This window comes from Cyanistes caeruleus, chromosome 6 (genome assembly GCF_971803275.1).
Source record: "Cyanistes caeruleus chromosome 6, bCyaCae1.hap1.1, whole genome shotgun sequence".
Lineage (NCBI taxonomy): Eukaryota > Metazoa > Chordata > Aves > Passeriformes > Paridae > Cyanistes > Cyanistes caeruleus.
The window spans coordinates 16,965,556-16,982,878 of record NC_141706.1 but is presented as its reverse complement, the minus strand read 5'-3'; the positions used below and the strand labels follow the sequence as shown (position 1 = coordinate 16,982,878).

Sequence of the window (17,323 nt, the reverse complement as noted above, 5' to 3'; positions counted from 1 at the left end):
TTTGTGTGTTTTTTCTGGAATTGTGTGGGATTCTGAGGAGACTTGAAGAATTTTGAGGAATTTGTTTTAGATTTTGTGGGAATTTGTGGAGAATCTGTGGGATTTTACTGGAATTTGGTGGGCCTTTTCAAGGACTTTGTGTGGTTTTGGGGAGACTTGAAGAATTTTGAGGAATTTTTCTTAGATTTTGTGGAAACTTGTGGAGGTTTTGTGGGATTTTTGTGGGATTTTGTGGGATATTGAGGCGAATTCGGGATCTTGAGGGATTTTTCATGTATTTTGTGGGATTTTGTGGAGATTTGGTGGGACATTTTTCTAGAATTTAGTCGTGTTTTGAGAAGATTTAGGGAATTTTGTGTGATTATTCTGGGATTTTGTTGGATATTGAGGAGATTTTGTGGGATGTTTGTGGAACTTTGAGGGACTTTTCTGGAATTTGGTGAGATTCTGTAGAGAACTGACGAATTATCAGGGGTATTTTCATGTATTCTGTGGGAATTTGTGGAGATTCGGTGGGATTTTTGTGGATTTTGGCCATGTTTTGAGAAGATTTAGGGAATTTTGTGGGATTTTTCCTGGAATTTTATTGGATTCCGGGGAGATTTTGTGGGATGTTTGTGGAACTTTGAGGGACTTTTTAGGAATTTGGTGAGATTCTGTAGAGAACTGACGAATTATCAGGGATTTGTCATGTATTCTGTGGGAATTTGTGGAGATTCTGTGGGATTTTTCTGGAATTTGGTAGAGTTTTGAGAAGATTTAGGGAATTTTGTGGGACTTTTCTGGGATTTTGTTGGATATTGAGGACATTTTGTGGGATGTTTCTGGAATTTGGTGGGGCTTTTCAAGAATTTTGTGGTATTTTGAAAAGATTTAGGGAATTTTGTGGTGTTTTTTCTTGAATTTTGTGGGAAACTGCTGATTTTATGGGGCGTTTCTGGAATTTGGTCGAGTTTTCAGAAGATTTAGGGATTTTTGTGAGATTTTTGTGGGATGTTCTGGGAATTGGTGGAGATTTTGTGGGACATTCCTGTGAATTGGTAGGGTTTTGAAATGATTTAGGGAGTTTTGTGGGACTTCTCTGGAATTTTGTGTGTTTTTTCTGGAATTGTGTGGGATTCTGAGGAGACTTGAAGAATTTTGAGGAATTTGTTTTAGATTTTGTGGGAATTTGTGGAGAATCTGTGGGATTTTACTGGAATTTGGTGGGCCTTTTCAAGGACTTTGTGTGGTTTTGAGGAGACTTGAAGAATTTTGAGGAATTTTTCTTAGAATTTGTGGAAACTTGTGGAGGTTTTGTGGGATTTTTGTGGGATTTTGTGGGATATTGAGGCGATTTAGGGATCTTGAGGGATTTTTCATGTATTTTGTGGGAATTTGTGGAGATTTGGTGGGATATTTTTCTAGAATTTGGTCGTGTTTTGTAAAGATTTAGGGAATTTTGTGGGATTTTTCTTGAATTTTGTTGGATATTGAGGATATTTGTAGGTGTTTGTGGAACTTTAAGGGACTTTTCTGGAATTTGGTGAGATTCTGTAGAGAACTGACGAATTATCAGGGATTTTTCATGTATTCTGTGGGAATTTGTGGAGATTTGGTGGGATTTTTCTGGAATTTGGTAGAGTTTATGAGAAGATTTAGGGAATTCTGTAAGATTTTTCTGGAATTTGGTGGGCCTTTTCAAGGACTTTGTGTGGTTTTGAGGTGACTTGAAGAATTTTGAGGAATTTTTCTTAGATTCTGTGGAAACTTGTGGGGGTTTTGTGGGATTTTTGTGGGATTTTGTGGGATATTGAGGCGATTTAGGGATCTTGAGGGATTTTTCATGTATTTTGTGGGAATTTGTGGAGATTTGGTGGGATATTTTTCTAGGATTTGGTCGTGTTTTGAGAAGATTTAGGGAATTTTGTGTGATTTTTCTTGAATTTTGTGGGATATTGAGGAGATTTTGTGGGATGTTTGTGGAACTTTGAGGGACTTTTTAGGAATTTGGTGAGATTCTGTAGAGAACTGACCAATTATCAGGGATTTTTCATGTATTCTGTGGGAATTTGTGGAGATTTGGTGGGATTTTTGTGGATTTTGGCCGTGTTTTGAGAAGATTTAGGGAATTTTGTGTGATTTTTCTGGGATTTTGTTGGGTATTGAGGAAATTTTGTGGGATGTTTCTGGAATTTGGTGGGGCTTTTCAAGAATTTTGTGGTATTTTGAAAAGATTTAGGGAATTTTGTGGTGTTTTTTCTTGAATTTTGTGGGAAACTGTGCTGATTTTATGGGGCGTTTCTGGAATTTGGTCGAGTTTTCAGAAGATTTAGGGATTTTTGTGAGATTTTTGTGGGATGTTCTGGGAATTGGTAGAGATTTTGTAGGACATTCCTGTGAATTGGTAGGGTTTTGAAATGATTGAGGGAGTTTTGTGGGACTTCTCTGGAATTTTGTGTGTTTTTTCTGGAATTGTGTGGGATTCTGAGGAGACTTGAAGAATTTTGAGGAATTTTTCTTAGATTTTGTGGAAACTTGTGGAGGTTTTGGGTGATTTTTGTGAGATTTTGTAGGATATTGAGGCGATTTAGGGATCTTGAGGGATTTCTCATGTATTTTGTGGGAATTTGTGGAGATTTGGTGGGATATTTTTCTAGAATTTGGTCGTGTTTTGAGAAGATTTAAGGAATTTTGTGGGATTTTTCCTGGAATTTTGTTGGATATTAGGGATATTTTGTGGGATGTTTGTGGAACTTTGAGGGACTTTTCTGGAATTTGGTGAGATTCTGTAGAGAACTGACGAATTATCAGGGATTTTTCATGTATTCTGTGGGAATTTGTGGAGATTCGGTGGGATTTTTCTGGAATTTTGGTTGTGTTTTGAGAAAATTTAGGGAATTTTGTGGGACTTTTCTGGGATTTTGTTGGGTATTGAGGACATTTTTTGGGATGTTTCTGGAATTTGGTGGGGCTTTTCAAGAATTTTGTGGTATTTTGAAAAGGTTTAGGGAATTTTGTGGTGTTTTTTCTTGAATTTTGTGGGAAACTGTGCTGATTTTATGGGGCGTTTCTGGAATTTGGTCGAGTTTTCAGAAGTGTTAGGGATTTTTGTTAGATTTTTGTGGGATATTTGTGGAACTTTGAGACACTTTTCTGGAATTTGGTGAGATTCTGTAGAGAACTGACGAATTATCAGGGATTTTTCATGTATTCTGTGGGAATTTGTGGAGATTTGGTGGGATTTTTCTGGAATTTGGTAGAGTTTTGAGAAGATTTAGGGAATTTTGTGGTGTTTTTTCTTGAATTTTGTGGGAAACTGTGCTGATTTTATGGGGCATTTCTGGAATTTGGTCAAGTTCTCAGAAGATTTAGGGAATTGTGTGAGATTTTTCCTGGAATTTTATTGGATATTAGGGAGATTTTGTGGGATGCTTGTGGAACTTTGGGGGACTTTTCTGGAATTTGGTGAGATTCTGTAGAGAACTGATGAATTATCAGGGATTTTTCATGTATTCTGTGGGAATTTGTGGAGATTTGGTGGGATTTTTCTGGAATTTTGGTTGTGTTTTGAGAAAATTTAGGGAATTTTGTGGGATTTTTCTGGGATTTTGTTGGGTATTGAGGAGATTTTGTGGGATGTTTGTGGAATTTGGTGGGGCTTTTCAAGGATTTTGTGGTATTTTGAAAAGATTTAGGGAATTTTGTGGTGTTTTTTCTTGAATTTTGTGGGAAACTGTGCTGATTTTATGTGGCGTTTCTGGAATTTGGTCGAGTTTTCAGAAGCGTTAGGGATTTTTGTGAGATTTTTGTGGGATGTTCTGGGAATTGGTAGAGATTTTGTGGGACATTCCTGTGAATTGGTAGGGTTTTGAAATGATTTAGGGAGTTTTGTGGGACTTCTCTGGAATTTGGTGTGTTTTTTATGGAATTGTGTGGGATTCTGAGGTAACTTGAAGAATTTTGAGGAATTTGATTTAGATTTTTGTGGGAATTTGTGGAGAATCTGTGGGATTTTTCTGGAATTTGGTGGGCCTTTTCACGAACTTTGTGTGGTTTTGAGGAGACTTGAAGAATTTTGAGGAATTTTTCTTAGATTTTGTGGAAACTTGTGGAGGTTTTGTGGGATTTTTGTGTGATTTTGTGGGATATTGAGGCGATTTAGGGATCTTGAGGGATTTTTCATGTATTTTGTGGGAATTTGTGGAGATTTGGTGGGATATTTTTCTAGAATTTGGTCGTGTTTTGAGAAGATTTAGGGAATTTTGTGGGATTTTTCCTGGAATTTTGTTGGATACTGGGGAGATTTTGTGGGTGTTTTGTGGAACTTTGAGGGACTTTTTAGGAATTTGGTGAGATTCTGTAGAGAACTGACAAATTATCAGGGATTTTTCATGTATTCTGTGGGAATTTGTGGAGATTCGGTGGGATTTTTCTGGAATTTGGTAGAGTTTTCAGAAGATTTAGGGAATTTTGTGGGACTTTTCTGGGATTTTGTTGGATATTGAGGACATTTTGTGGGATGTTTCGGGAATTTGGTGGGGCTTTTTAAGAATTTTGTGGTATTTTGAAAAGATTTAGGGAATTTTGTGGTGTTTTTTCTTGAATTTTGTGGGAAACTGTGCTGATTTTATGGGGCGTTTCTGGAATTTGGTCGAGTTTTCAGAAGATTTAGGGATTTTTGTGGGATTTTTGTGGGATGTTCTGGGAATTGGTGGAGATTTTGTGGGACATTCCTGTGAATTGGTAGGGTTTTGAAATGATTTAGGGAGTTTTGTGGGACTTCTCTGGAATTTTGTGGGGTTTTTCTGGAATTGTGTGGGATTCTGAGGAGACTTGAAGAATCTCCATCACTCGGTCAAAAAAAGAACATTTATGTTTGCAGCTTTCAAATAAGTTTCCTTCTTCAAGTGATTTCTTCAGATCTGGCACAAACCCCCTCAATAGAATAAATAATTCTAATTGGCTTCCTAACAGAGGATTTTGCTGGACCTTTCCTAATAAATCCAAGCAGTTTCAGCACAAGATGTGCATGGTCATTTTTCTTTTCTATCCCTTGCTTCATGACTCAACTCTTCACTTTATTGTACTCAGTTTTATAGTTCAGATTTTAAGCTGAAGAAAAATCCTTCTCTCTGAAGAAGATTTTCTCATCAATTGAGCCATATATATTTTTAATAGGGATATCAAACCCAGCCTGATGGAACAAACACCTTGAGACACCTTCTGGACATGAATGTCTCTTTAAAAATATTAAAGCTCTAAGGGTTGAATTCTTTGCAGGTTTAACTGAACTGAAAGAATAAGAGACTTTGCAATGGGATGAAATGATGACTCAGGTCTCTAGGACATAATCAGGTTTATAGGATCTCTCCAGCAGCCCCCGTCCATAGGGCTTTGCACTCCTGTTCTCCCATTTAACAGAGGAAATAGGTACACTTAAAAAGGGTTACCAAAACCCTTTTACCTTTAACCTATTAACAAAAGCTAAACGAGATACTTGGGAAAATCCTAATGCAAAGAAACATTCTGAGTGCGGCATTTTCTTATTGAATAAGCTCTTATTTTCTTAGCCAGATTCCTGTGGTGGAATCTGGCCTTGAACAGAGATTTTTAACACCAATATTGTGGAATGGGACGAGAGGACCTTTGTTTCCAGCTGCCTGTGCTGGTTTCTGTTCACCCTAGACTGACACCAAATAAACACGGTGCTGGGTTTCCATATAAATTATTGTAGTAGAAAGGCACCTGTTATTCCTTCAGAAAGAGCTCCCTACAACAACACAAAATTTCTTCCCAAGCCAAGGGAAGTTTATTTCCCTCTGTAATTTTACTGTGTGTGTGTGTGTGTGCGCTAGGTGGAAATAGAGAACTGTGAAAAGGCTCATTTTAGCAGGGATAACAGCTCACAGAAGTTATTCTGAGGCCTGGGCCGGAATGAATCACATTCCCACGTGTGTGTGCTGCCTGGCAGCAATCAATGCTTCCTCTTAGCAAGGGCACTCCGGGGGATGGAGAAATCAGAGCTGTGAAAAACCCAGCAAATCCTGCCTGACAGCTTCTCCAGGCAAACCGCCCTGCCGGGGCACCGGGAGCACGCTGGGATGTCGGGCCCATTCCACAGGGGCTCCTTTGGGATCCCTGCGCATCCCAAAACCCCATAACCCACTGCCCACCCCGGCCCCCAGTGCACTGACCTGGCTGGGAAGCTGTGAAGCAGGGGAGATGCTGATGGCAGAGGGCTGGGAAGCAGGGGAGATGCTGGGATGGCAGAGCTGGGAAGCAGTGAAAATATTGCAGTTCTGTAATTCAGGAAGAAGCACATGTTCCAAAGGAAATCCATCCAAAGCAGATTATACAGCATAGATTTGTTATCCATTTGAAGTTATTAACTGGAAGACAAAGAAAGATTTCTTTGGTAGCCTCACAGGTTTATCTTCAGCATTTATAATGGAACAGTTACTCTGCTTTAAATATAAGTGGTTTCTTTCCCCCAACAGTCTCATCTACCTCCTCACCAAGCTGATAGAGAATAGAGGAGCACAGATCGTGTGAGGAACAGATTTGGAATTACATAAATGGACTTACCATGTGGCTACAACTGATATTTCCAGCTCTGTGGCCTAAGAGCATCCATCCAATGTCCTGCCAGTCCAGCACTTCCTGATGGTATTTGCAGCCACTGCTTCCACAGAAGTCAGAACAACGCACTTCTCCTTTGAGGTCATCTGGCTGCTGCAAGTGCAACAATGGAGCCACCAAGTTCCAGTTGCAAGGTCAGCATTACAAATTTAAAACCTTCCTGTTACAAAAGGTAAAGGCTCTCCAATCCCGCTGGAAACAAGAGCTTTGAAGAAACCTAACTCTTCCAACTTCAGCTTGCTTCCAACTTGACGGTATCAGCTTTTTAAATAATAAAGGATTGTCTGTAGATTACTGTGGATTAAAATTAGAACTGCAGACCTGACTATTAGTCTCAAGTTTGACGGTGTGAGGAAGGTGATGGTCCTTCTTCTCCATCCCTGGAATCACCATCATGCACTGTCTCGACTATCTCCAAGAGGTATTTTTTTTTTCAACGTGGATAAACTATTTTAGGAAGTTTGGAACAGGGAGAATGGCTGCCTTCCATACAAATCAAACAGGTTCCATTTCCAAGTGATTACAATTGTATCAAAGTCTTCAGACCCAAATAGGTGTAGCCGCTGTGAAATACAGAAGCCCTTATGAAAGGCTCACTCAGAAGGTGTGAATAGAATAAAAAAGAAATTCATTATAAAAAAATGAGGAAGGAAAAAGCCTTCATTCCCTAACACTGCAGAATTCCAGCCAAGTAAAATCTCACTCACTTTACAATGAAAGGAAAATATTTGAGTGGTGGTGGCAGGGACAAGGCGAGGATATACGGTGCCAGGGAGGATTCTGCACTTAGAGATGCTGCGTATCCAGCCAAGAGACAGAAATTCAATTGCCAAGGCATTTGAATGAAGTCAATTAAGTCACATCACCTTTTCTATTTCAGTGTTTCCATCTGACAAGAAAGCAAAGGCGGGCAGCAGAAAGCAGGTGAGCTGCTGCACTCAGGGGTAGGGATCAAATGAACTATGCTGGTTCCATATGCACTATGGGAAAAGCAGGCAGAAGAGAGGAAGAGCTCTAAAATTAAGATGGAATTTTAACCTCTTCCTTCTCTGTTGACACTGACTGTAGGCATGTCTAACAGCTTTTCAGACAATTGTGTTTGATTTTGTTCCACAAACCTTACCTAGATCCACATTCATTAGCTGACTCTCTGCTGCCATCAAAATTGAGGGAAGGAACACCTTTTAGCACTGCTTAGAAACAGAGGAGATCAAACCAAACTCTGCAGCTCCAATGAGCAAAGGAATTATGTCCTATCCACCTTCATGAAGCCGCAAAGACCAAAATCTCTTGAGAGCGTGCCATTTCCTTTCAGCCTTGTGCACTGAGCCTTCAGCTCATCACGGATCAAAAGATGCTGCACTAAATTACAAGAAAAATGACTGCATTCTGTTTAGTTGCAATCCTGGTAGTCATAACAAATCTTGTGTGCATCAGATGGCCTCCAGAAAAATCACATGCAACAGCAACACCATCCTCAGATGCTCTCCCAGTACCTTACCTAATCATTGCTCCGTCACTGGACAAGACTTGTCCCCACCCTTCACACCTACAGCAACAAACCTACAAATCTTCCAAACATTTCTTCAATTCCACACCCCTCCGGAACATTCCCGCTTAAAACCGCACAGCTGCCCACGGGACAAAGGTCCAGTGTTACAAGCTGCTGCTCTCCCTCCACACAAGCCCCTTGCACATCTTGCACTGCTGCTCTGAAACTGCACAATTTGTCAGCAGCACCATTAGACTCAGAATTGGGAAACAATTCCTTCTGCTGGGTTAAGTTGGAAACAGTTCAGGCTACAGGAGTTCTTTATTATTCACCCTCATGGAATGCCCCTGCCCTTCAGAGCTCAAGCACTCCTGTGCAGAGCATCTCATGGAGCCAAAGAGAAAGGACTGCTGTCCCAAAAGAAGAGTCTGGGAGGAACTCCCAGTGTCCTTCATGCCTTGAGAAAGCTAAGGAGCAGTCACTGATGGCCTAAAGGGTACAAATTCAGTTCAGATGACAAATTTTCCAGGGTGATCCCCCTCCTCTTTATCTTCTAACACAACTACAAACAAACCAAATGATAGATTTCACAAGGAATAAGGGATGTTTAAAAGCAAATCTCTAAACTAAGCCTGGCATGCTCACCCAGGAGTTCAACACAGCAAGGCAGGCACTCTGCACTACCTAGTTCATGGCAAGAGATTTCTAAACTCTACCAAATGAAGTGAAGAAATGAAACAGAGAGCAATAGAACCGTATTTTAATTCATTTCAAGGCATGGAATAACACAGAATCTTTTCCATGAAACTAGGGCATTTTTCTCCCTTATCTAGTGCCCAAGTAAGATTAGAAATTGGGAAAAAAACCACTGAAACTGCAAATGCATTTTGCCCCCAGCTAGAAACAAAAGGTAATTATTTGAAAACTAGAAAAAACTCCAAGAGGAAACGTAAAACATTATGGAATATGTATTATTTTTATCACCCAGAATTCCCCATGTTAAAGGCACAGAGAAAACCATCATTCAGAAGTGGGAAAACAGAGGGACTGTACAAGTGAAATGGAGTTCTGACAAATGATGCTGTGTAGAATATGGGTTCCCAAACCAACAGAACAAAGGCACCCCGAAAAAAAAAAGCAGCAGCCTCAGAGATTGTACATTGCAGCTGAAGCACGGGGGTTTCTGTAGATTCACCTTGTAAACTGGCACACTTACTTGCCAAGGCTGCTGAACTTCTTTCACCTTAAACCACAAAACCTCCCAGTCCTTCCACAGCAATCACTCCATCAAATCAAGGCAGACCAAAACATGTTCTTTGCGCTGTTCACAATAAGATGAAGTTATGTGCCCAAGAGATACCATTTGAAGTCAGAAGGAACAAGCCAGCAGGTGTAGAAAACTGGTATTTGAAGAAGTGACAAAAAGACAGCAAACTGAAGCCCATGCTTAATACAAAACCCCATGATTAATAGAACACAAATGCAGATGGATATGATAAGCTTGCACTGTCGAAGCTAAAATCATTTCTAACAAAAATCACCACATTTCCAAGAATTCAGTACCACTTGTGGTGGCCACTCCTGATCTCTACATAATATGTCAGCAGTTCAATTGGCAAGAATCTCTTTATCTAGATCCAAGCAGGGAAGAAGTCAAGGTCCCAGTGATATGCAATTCTGTAGCTTCATTAGAAACCTTTCATCCTGCAATAGTTGAAATCCAAGCGAGAAAAGAACCTGTTTGGACACCAACTATCCTTAGTAGCAACGTTTTGCAGCACGCAATTTGAAAAGGTTAACCTGCCAGGCAATAATACAGACAAGAAAAATGAAAAGGAGGGCAAGGAGAATCATCTGCTGCTGAAACTGCTCTTCTACAAAAACAAAGTGATATGAAGATTCAGCCCGTGAAGAACACATTCCTCAACCAGGAGAGAAAAACACAATTCTTAAAAATCTCCTCTGTCGTTCTGATTGGGAACGGTGGGAAAGAACGACACGGACTCTCAAGGGAGTCACAACAGGAGAATCTTCTCTACTTTATTACTCTAGGCTTGTCTAATAGACAGATACGTGGAAAGTACAGAAAGGAAACTCTTATTGCTTAGTAAAGTGCTACATCACCATCATTGGTCAGCGGGGCTCACCACCCCCCTGACTTTCTCCTGCAAGGAAAACAAGAGGACAGACAAACAGCACCTGGCAGTTGTTTTCTGTCTCTGAGGATTGTTTTGAAATCCTCCTATGAATTCCCAGGCTAGCTTCTCGGGCAGGACTGATAGGCCATGGGGCCTGCAGTTTCTGCAGCTCTCTGCAGCCTGCTCCAAAGCTAGCATCCATACTCTCCACTACATAAGAAATAGAAAACTGACTACAAATCACGTGTTCACTACTTGTTGCTTGTTCACTACTCAGACATCAGAATTACTACCACAATACTAGAAGAACAATCCAAGAAACATATTCCAGGGATGCATTTTAATTCATTTGCTGCTGCCAGCCGTGCTGTGCTTTGCTTCTATCCATCCACCCTGCTGCAAAAAGGTTCAATTGTGTTTTCACCATCACGTCAGATCAGCTCTTGGACTCACAGCTCACCGCAGACCTCGAAACAGGAGGCAAAGATCTGCACCACTTGGCCTTTCAGAACTTCTCACCCATCTATGACCTTTCTGGGGCCAGCTTCACAAAATGAGGGGGAAGCCATTCCAAAGAACACGACCAAGGAAATCACACAGCACTCGGGATTTGTTCCAGGCATCAAATTTTTAATGGATGATGTGAAGTAACACCGAAGCAATTCCTGTCCACAGAAAAAAAGATTTCAAATGGTTTTGTCTCAAGGAAAATCACTGGAGGTTGAAAGTTTCTGGGGCTGAAAGTTACATGAGGTCCTCAACACTGAGCAATCAATATCCCCACAGTCTAAACTGTGAAATTACTACCTGGGCAAGGAGAACATTTTCAGGATTTGCAACTCATCTCAAAGCCTCAGTAGAACTCAACCAGCAGAATTCCCCTGAGATGGCACTGTGCTCTGGAAGCCCTCAAATACTCACTAAAACAGACTTGACTTTCACTAGGACAGCTGCTCATGAAAATCTGGGGTAAAACCTATGGGAAGTGGCCATGTGCACGCATATTCCTTCTTCCCACAGCAGGCACAATCAAATCCTCCTTTGAATGGCCTCCAAGTTGAGCAGCACTCATTGGCACAGCCTCTTCTCCCACAGACAGGCCAGCGAGCAACACGGCAGCGCCAGCCAGGTGGGCAAGGACAAGAGAGAGCAGATGCCAACAAGGCTTGGAAGCTGGGCCAAGGGAGGTTTACGCTGGCCATTGGGAAGAACTTGTGCCCAGCGTGGGCCATCAGATACTGCAATGCCCTGACAGGGGCTGCTGGAGTCATCATTGTGGCACGGGTGCAAGGCAAGCCAGGCCGCAGCGCTCGGGCTCCGCTCTGCTGGCCATGCTTGCCGCCATGGCTCCCAGCTTGGACTCAACATTCTCTCAGGGCTCTCTGCAGCCAGGGCGTTCTGTGCTTCTGTGACATCACAGCCTCTGGGGACGGCACGCTGGCTGGCAACTGTCCCCAGCTGTTGCTGCGCCCCAGTGCCCAGGCACAGCTGCTCGCAGAGAGACGCCCAGAGCCTCGGTGCTGCTGGCAGAGCACTATGGCTGCTCACGGCTCCTCCGCGCTGCTGCAGCTTTACGTGCTGCTGCTCTTGGCTCATCCCCTCGACCCTGTGAGCAAACCTGAGCGCAGCACGGATGCCTCTCCTCTGCTTCTGGAGGATTGTCATCTGGACGAGTCGGACCCTGAGCGCATCCGGTGGGCGGCCAGGACATTCCTGCTCATCGACCTGCTCATCATAGGAATGGCCATGGGATGGTCGCTCGGAAAAAGAATTCAGAGACGCTGGCGAGAGGTGAGGAGGGGGGTGGGGGGTCAGGCAGGCGGGATGGGGCAGACCTTGAGGGCCTCTTGGGCACCCTTTGGCCAATGCCCTGCGGCAGAAGGGGCCTGAGCTCCTGGCTGGGGAATGCGGCCCAGGGGCTGAGCTCCATGGACAGCACCAAGCAGAGGCGGCAGAGCTCTGCCTGCTGCAGCCTCTTCCCCGGGCCAGCCCAGCCCAACTGGGCCCGAGTCTCTGTCTCCCAGGCCAAAGGCAGCCCCACAGGTGCCGGCCCCGCTCTGCCCCTCTGCCTCTTCCATGGGGATCCCTGTGCTTTGCCTTGCAGCGGAATCTCCAGAGCCCTTCGGGCCGTGCGGGGCCCCGCCGCCATCGAAGACAGGGCTGTCCCACGGAGCTGATGCAGCTGCTGATGGACAACCGCGACCTGATGCGGCTGCTCCTTCGCGACAGCCCTCAACCAACCACCAAGATGGCGGCAAAAGAGGGCAGTGACAGGAGACTCCGCACCTCCCCACAGCTCTGACCTCCAGCGTCGCGCTCCAGCTACAGAACCTTACGGGGAACGGGTGACCAGTGCCCAGCCCAGGCACTGCGACGTTCCCCACCTTACAAGTTAGCCACACCCCTGTTGTTGTTCGATTCCCCACCACGTTTCCCCCAAGAAGTTGACCTTTCCCTTAGTGTTCAGTTCTAAACAGTTGAAGCATTGAAGTTTCTTAGCCTTAAGATTCTTACCCCATAGTCTTCTAGTAACGTTGGATTGTAGATTTTAGAAGTAGTCAAGTGAATAAAGTTCACGTTTTCTACACGTTGCTGTGTCATTTTCTTGAGGTTGCACCTGAGACCTGGGGACTCCTTGAGAGATGGCTTTGCATGGCAGCTCCAGACTGCCTGCAATGGAGAGCCCCAGTGCCCCAGCAGGCTTTGCAAGAGCACGGAGGGCAGCGGGAAAGAAGAAGGTGGCCAATATTCACCTGCCTCCACCTTCCAAGGAAGCTTGCAGTCAAACCCTGTCTGCCCTTTAGGGGGGACCCTAAAGGCCCCGGCAGGCATCCCCATGGCCCCAGGACGGGGGGCTTGCAGCACTCTGGGGCACCAGGAAAGGAGCAGGATCATCCCTGGAAAGCTGTCTGGAGACAAATCCAGAGACGTCTCCCCTGGCATCCAGGCAAGGGCTGAATACAGGCAGGCAATTAGATCCACAGGCTGCCTGGGCTATGGCACCAATCAGTCCTGCTTCATAGATTTCGGGGGGCGGGGTTATACATATATATATATATATATATATACGCATATATGTATATATGTATCTACATCTGTATTTAGTTCTTTGTATTTATCCTGTTGACCCTCAAATAGGATTAGATTTCATTTTCCTACAAAACAAAACATCCGTTTTTTGATTTTTAGGAATCAACCATCTGTGCTCCCACTTTAAATCACTTCTCTCAAACTCATTCTGCATCTTGCTCCTTTCCAGCACCATCAAATACCTCTGTTAAAATACAGAGCATCAGTGGAAGGACGACAATCTTGTTACTTGCTGAAGAAAGTTAACTTGGATGACATACCTGCTTTTAAAAATCCAAGAGGAACAAAACCTACACATCAGCTTTAGAATTTCAAAAGCTGCTTCCTCAACTCTTCCACACCACTTTACTCTTTGGGGACATTCAGCAGCAATACCAAACAAGCACAGAAAAGAAATGGAAGAAGAAATGCAGATAGTCAGCAGCAGACCACCTACCAAAATACATTTTAAATGCAGCTCCAAGTTCTCCAAGAGCAAGTTTGAAGTGTAAATGGAGACACTCACACAAAATTACTACCAGGTGGTACTTTTGGCATTTCCTTGGGCTTTCCTCTTCATTTTTTTTTTATCTCTCACCTAAAGCAAGAGAAAAAACCCCAAACAAACACAACCTTTCAGGCAGAGAAAAGATGTGGTTGCTCTTGAAGAAAGCATTTCATTCTGCCTGGAGAAGAAGCTGCTGGGAAAAATATTAGCTTTTAGCAAAATGGCACTGTGCTGTTGCACTTGTTCTAGCACTGGGAGAAAGAACAGGCCCGTCTGTAAGGCTCCTGCAGCTCACCCTGGCTGAGGGTCATTGACCACTGAGCACTGCAGGCATCACTGGCAACAACGATGGTGGAAAATGGGGAGGGAGCAGGATAAATAAATGTTTGCCATTGCCTTAGCCAAAAAAACCCCAGACATCAAAAGCAACCCACCCTCAAAACAAAGCTATGAAAATAGTTTGCCTCTGAATTTAAAGAACTTCAATTAACTCTATGATGTCTGCTTTTGGTTCAGCATTCATCAATCTGAATTTGAATATGCACAGGGTAATGAAAGGTAACTGAAGCTTAAAAATCATGTCTATTGACTTGTGCATAGCCTATACTGAAGCACATTAAAAAGCAGCGTTTTGCTTGAAATCTGCACGGTATTAACTTCATTCAGTCTTACACTCACTAGGTAATTAAATACATGAAGAAATAGATTTTTTTTTTTTTTATTAAGAATGCATTATTAATTAGGAAGGCATGGCTTTAGCAGAGTCTGCTGATACCAACATTACTCAGCTAAGTTCAAAGTATGAACACAAGAACTTGATGACAGAAGCAATGTTCATCAGAGCCTCAACAAGAAAGTTGCAGTTCCAAGTTTTTCAGATGTCCTACACTTGCTAAGGCACCTCCAGAAAGAGGAGTCAACTGAAAATAGCACAGGAAATTTGAAACCCATTTCTATATTTTTCTTTTTTTTCCTGAACTTTCTTGTGGGCAACAGAAAACTCCCAATATGTGGAATGCAATGTAGTTTTTATGCCAGAGTCATGAGTCATCCCCTCAGTTCCAACCTGATCCAATGCTCACTTGAATCTTGGAAAGGCTCAAATCAGCAAGATGAAATTAAAATTGTATTCATGAAAGGAGCTCTTTACTCTCCATTCCCCTCCCTCCCCCAAATACATCAGCACCAAGTGAGAAAGGCTCGATTTGAAAGATAATTATTACACAATTAAACTTGGACATAGCTAGTTTGCTACAAGTTCCAGCAGACAGACAAACAAGAGCAGAATCAGAGGTTATCAACCTCAATAGAAATTCCAGCTCATGCTTTCCCCAAAAGCCTCATTTAATTTATCCAGGATTAAAAAATAAAAGAGAAATGAAAAAAAAATCACATAAAAGCATTTCACATAGTATATAGTGAAATACTATCATTTCCACCTGAAATATTCATCATCATTATTATGTTTTTCCATACTAAATTACAAAGTCTCCTGCACCCATCTTCCCAATATCTCATTCTAAGTGCTTGCTACTTTAATCCCTTAGGAAGCAAAAGGAGCCTCAGGTGTCTCTGGATCAACAGAAACTAAACAACACAGCTTGACAAAGTATATCAAATTGTCAATCAACTCAATAAAGAACTCCCACTCCAGAGATAGCTATCACCAGCTGATGAATTTGGCTAGGGCAGGTTTAGTGAAGAAAAACTAGGTCTTTATTACCAAATCAGTTAGGAGTTGTTCTACCGTACTGCCCGTAGGATGGGAGTATAAACACCATATTCTTCACAGCCTCATCCACAAAGAATTCCACCTTCAAATTAAGGCTGCTTTGGAGTTGGACCAAACCAATGAAAACTCACTCATCAAACACAGTGATGGCAGCATGCTCAGTCTTTGCAATACAAAACTGGCAACTAACAGCACATTCCTGATCACATCTCCAAGGCTGAGTGTACAGAACTGCAGTGGTGGCCAGGCCCTCGCTGACTGCCAAACCTCCAGCCATCATCCCTTCCTCTCACAGCGACAGGGCAGAAAATAACAACAGCAGAAACTAGAAAGCTTAAGCTAAAATCACAAAGGTCATTGATGAAACAGACTGGAGTGCTTTAGAAACTAGCACGCAGATTTAGCTGAAAACAAATCTTATTGATCACCAATTACAATGAATACTTAATTCTATCATTCTGCATTATTATTAGACAGTCAGAGACAGCCAAGCTGACCTCAAGCATGCTGAAGCATCGGGGCCAAGCAGTGCACATCTTCCCAGGAGCTGATTTACCCATCGTTCTCAAGTGAATTCACCTGCACACAGCCCCACCGTACAACTGCTAGGCTGCAAAATAAAAAAATAGCTCTGCTTAAGAGTCAAACCCCAGGACATAGACCATATGAAAGGAAGAATGAAACCTGCAGCATTTGGTTGACCTTCAATGCCCTGAGAAGATGACAAATTCCCCAAGATGAACAAGTGCCCAAAATACAAAGCAAAGGACTGACTTTTAGGGATCAAATGTTAAATAGGCCTGCGAAATTGGAGTTGTTAGGTTGCACATGAAAGAAGGGAAAAAAGAAAAAACCACCCCAACCCTCAACTGCAATTTTACATCCCTCTTGGAAAATTTGCTTTAATAAGAGAGAGGAATGGATACAATCTTCCCCTCACCTGGAGATTTTAATCAATTCAAGCCATTTCAAATCTGGCAAGAAAGCCCTACCACAGTCCCCATCAAACAACATTGCCTTTCATTTTTGCTTCTCATGACTACTTCAGAGCAGTCTAAATAACAGCAAAGAAGGAAATTCAAGCTGCAATTAAAACACTAAGCTCTGGAATCCCACATTGCCTTCAAACACCTGCATGAAACACTAACTTCATGCTCTATGCTCCCTGCTTTCTTCTAGTTTACTGCACAGTGCATTATTTACATAAAACAGAATTTCTTCTGTGGGAAAGGCTTGCATGGTACTTCAAAGCCTGAATAAATCAGGGACTGCAGCTTGAACTAACAAAAAAATCATCCAAAAAATTCCTTTCAATATCTGCATTGTATTACCTTATCATGCTACCTGTCTAGCTGAGTTATTCAGGTATCCACACCAGAAATGACAGACAATGTCTCTCTATGATGATGTGATGTTACTTCAAATGAAAAAAAACAATAAATAAAAATCACAGATTAATTTCCCATACAAATGATGACTCACTACTCCCAAATCCTTCCTTATAGCAGGATGCTCACTTCAGTCTGGAAGTCTTCATGTTGCAGCCTGCAGGAATCAGCTTATTTCCTGTCAAGGGCTGGAAAGCCTTACAGGAACTGGTTTTGGTTGAAGAACTTCTCCAAGGTGCTTACCTGTGGGACTTATCCAGGTAAGGGATGTTAGCTCCCTCTTCTTTGAGGTTCAGTGTCCAACCACTCCTACTGCTGGTAAGAAGAACAGAAGAAACATCTGCCCATAGCAAGGACTGCACTGGTGGGCAAAGT

At 42.6% G+C, this 17,323-nt stretch overlaps 1 protein-coding gene across 1 annotated transcript; it reads left to right on the top strand.

The window, feature by feature from the left end:
* The first annotated feature begins 11,720 nt into the window (after positions 1-11,720).
* Positions 11,721-12,838, top strand: LOC147652477 (uncharacterized). Its single transcript, XM_086892649.1, has 2 exons — positions 11,721-12,042; positions 12,356-12,838. The coding sequence occupies exons 1-2, from the start codon at positions 11,788-11,790 to the stop codon at positions 12,551-12,553; spliced, it is 453 nt and encodes a 150-aa protein (XP_086748775.1). The 5' UTR covers positions 11,721-11,787; the 3' UTR covers positions 12,554-12,838.
* Positions 12,839-17,323: the final 4,485 nt, after the last annotated feature.

Excerpts from the sequence above, each read along its gene's own strand:
- LOC147652477 (XM_086892649.1), top strand. The coding sequence starts at position 11,788 with ATGGCTGCTCACGGCTCCTCCGCGCTGCTGCAGCTTTACGTGCTGCTG. Across the intron at positions 12,043-12,355 it reads TTCAGAGACGCTGGCGAGAG|CGGAATCTCCAGAGCCCTTC; the intron begins GTGAGGAGGGGG and ends TTTGCCTTGCAG.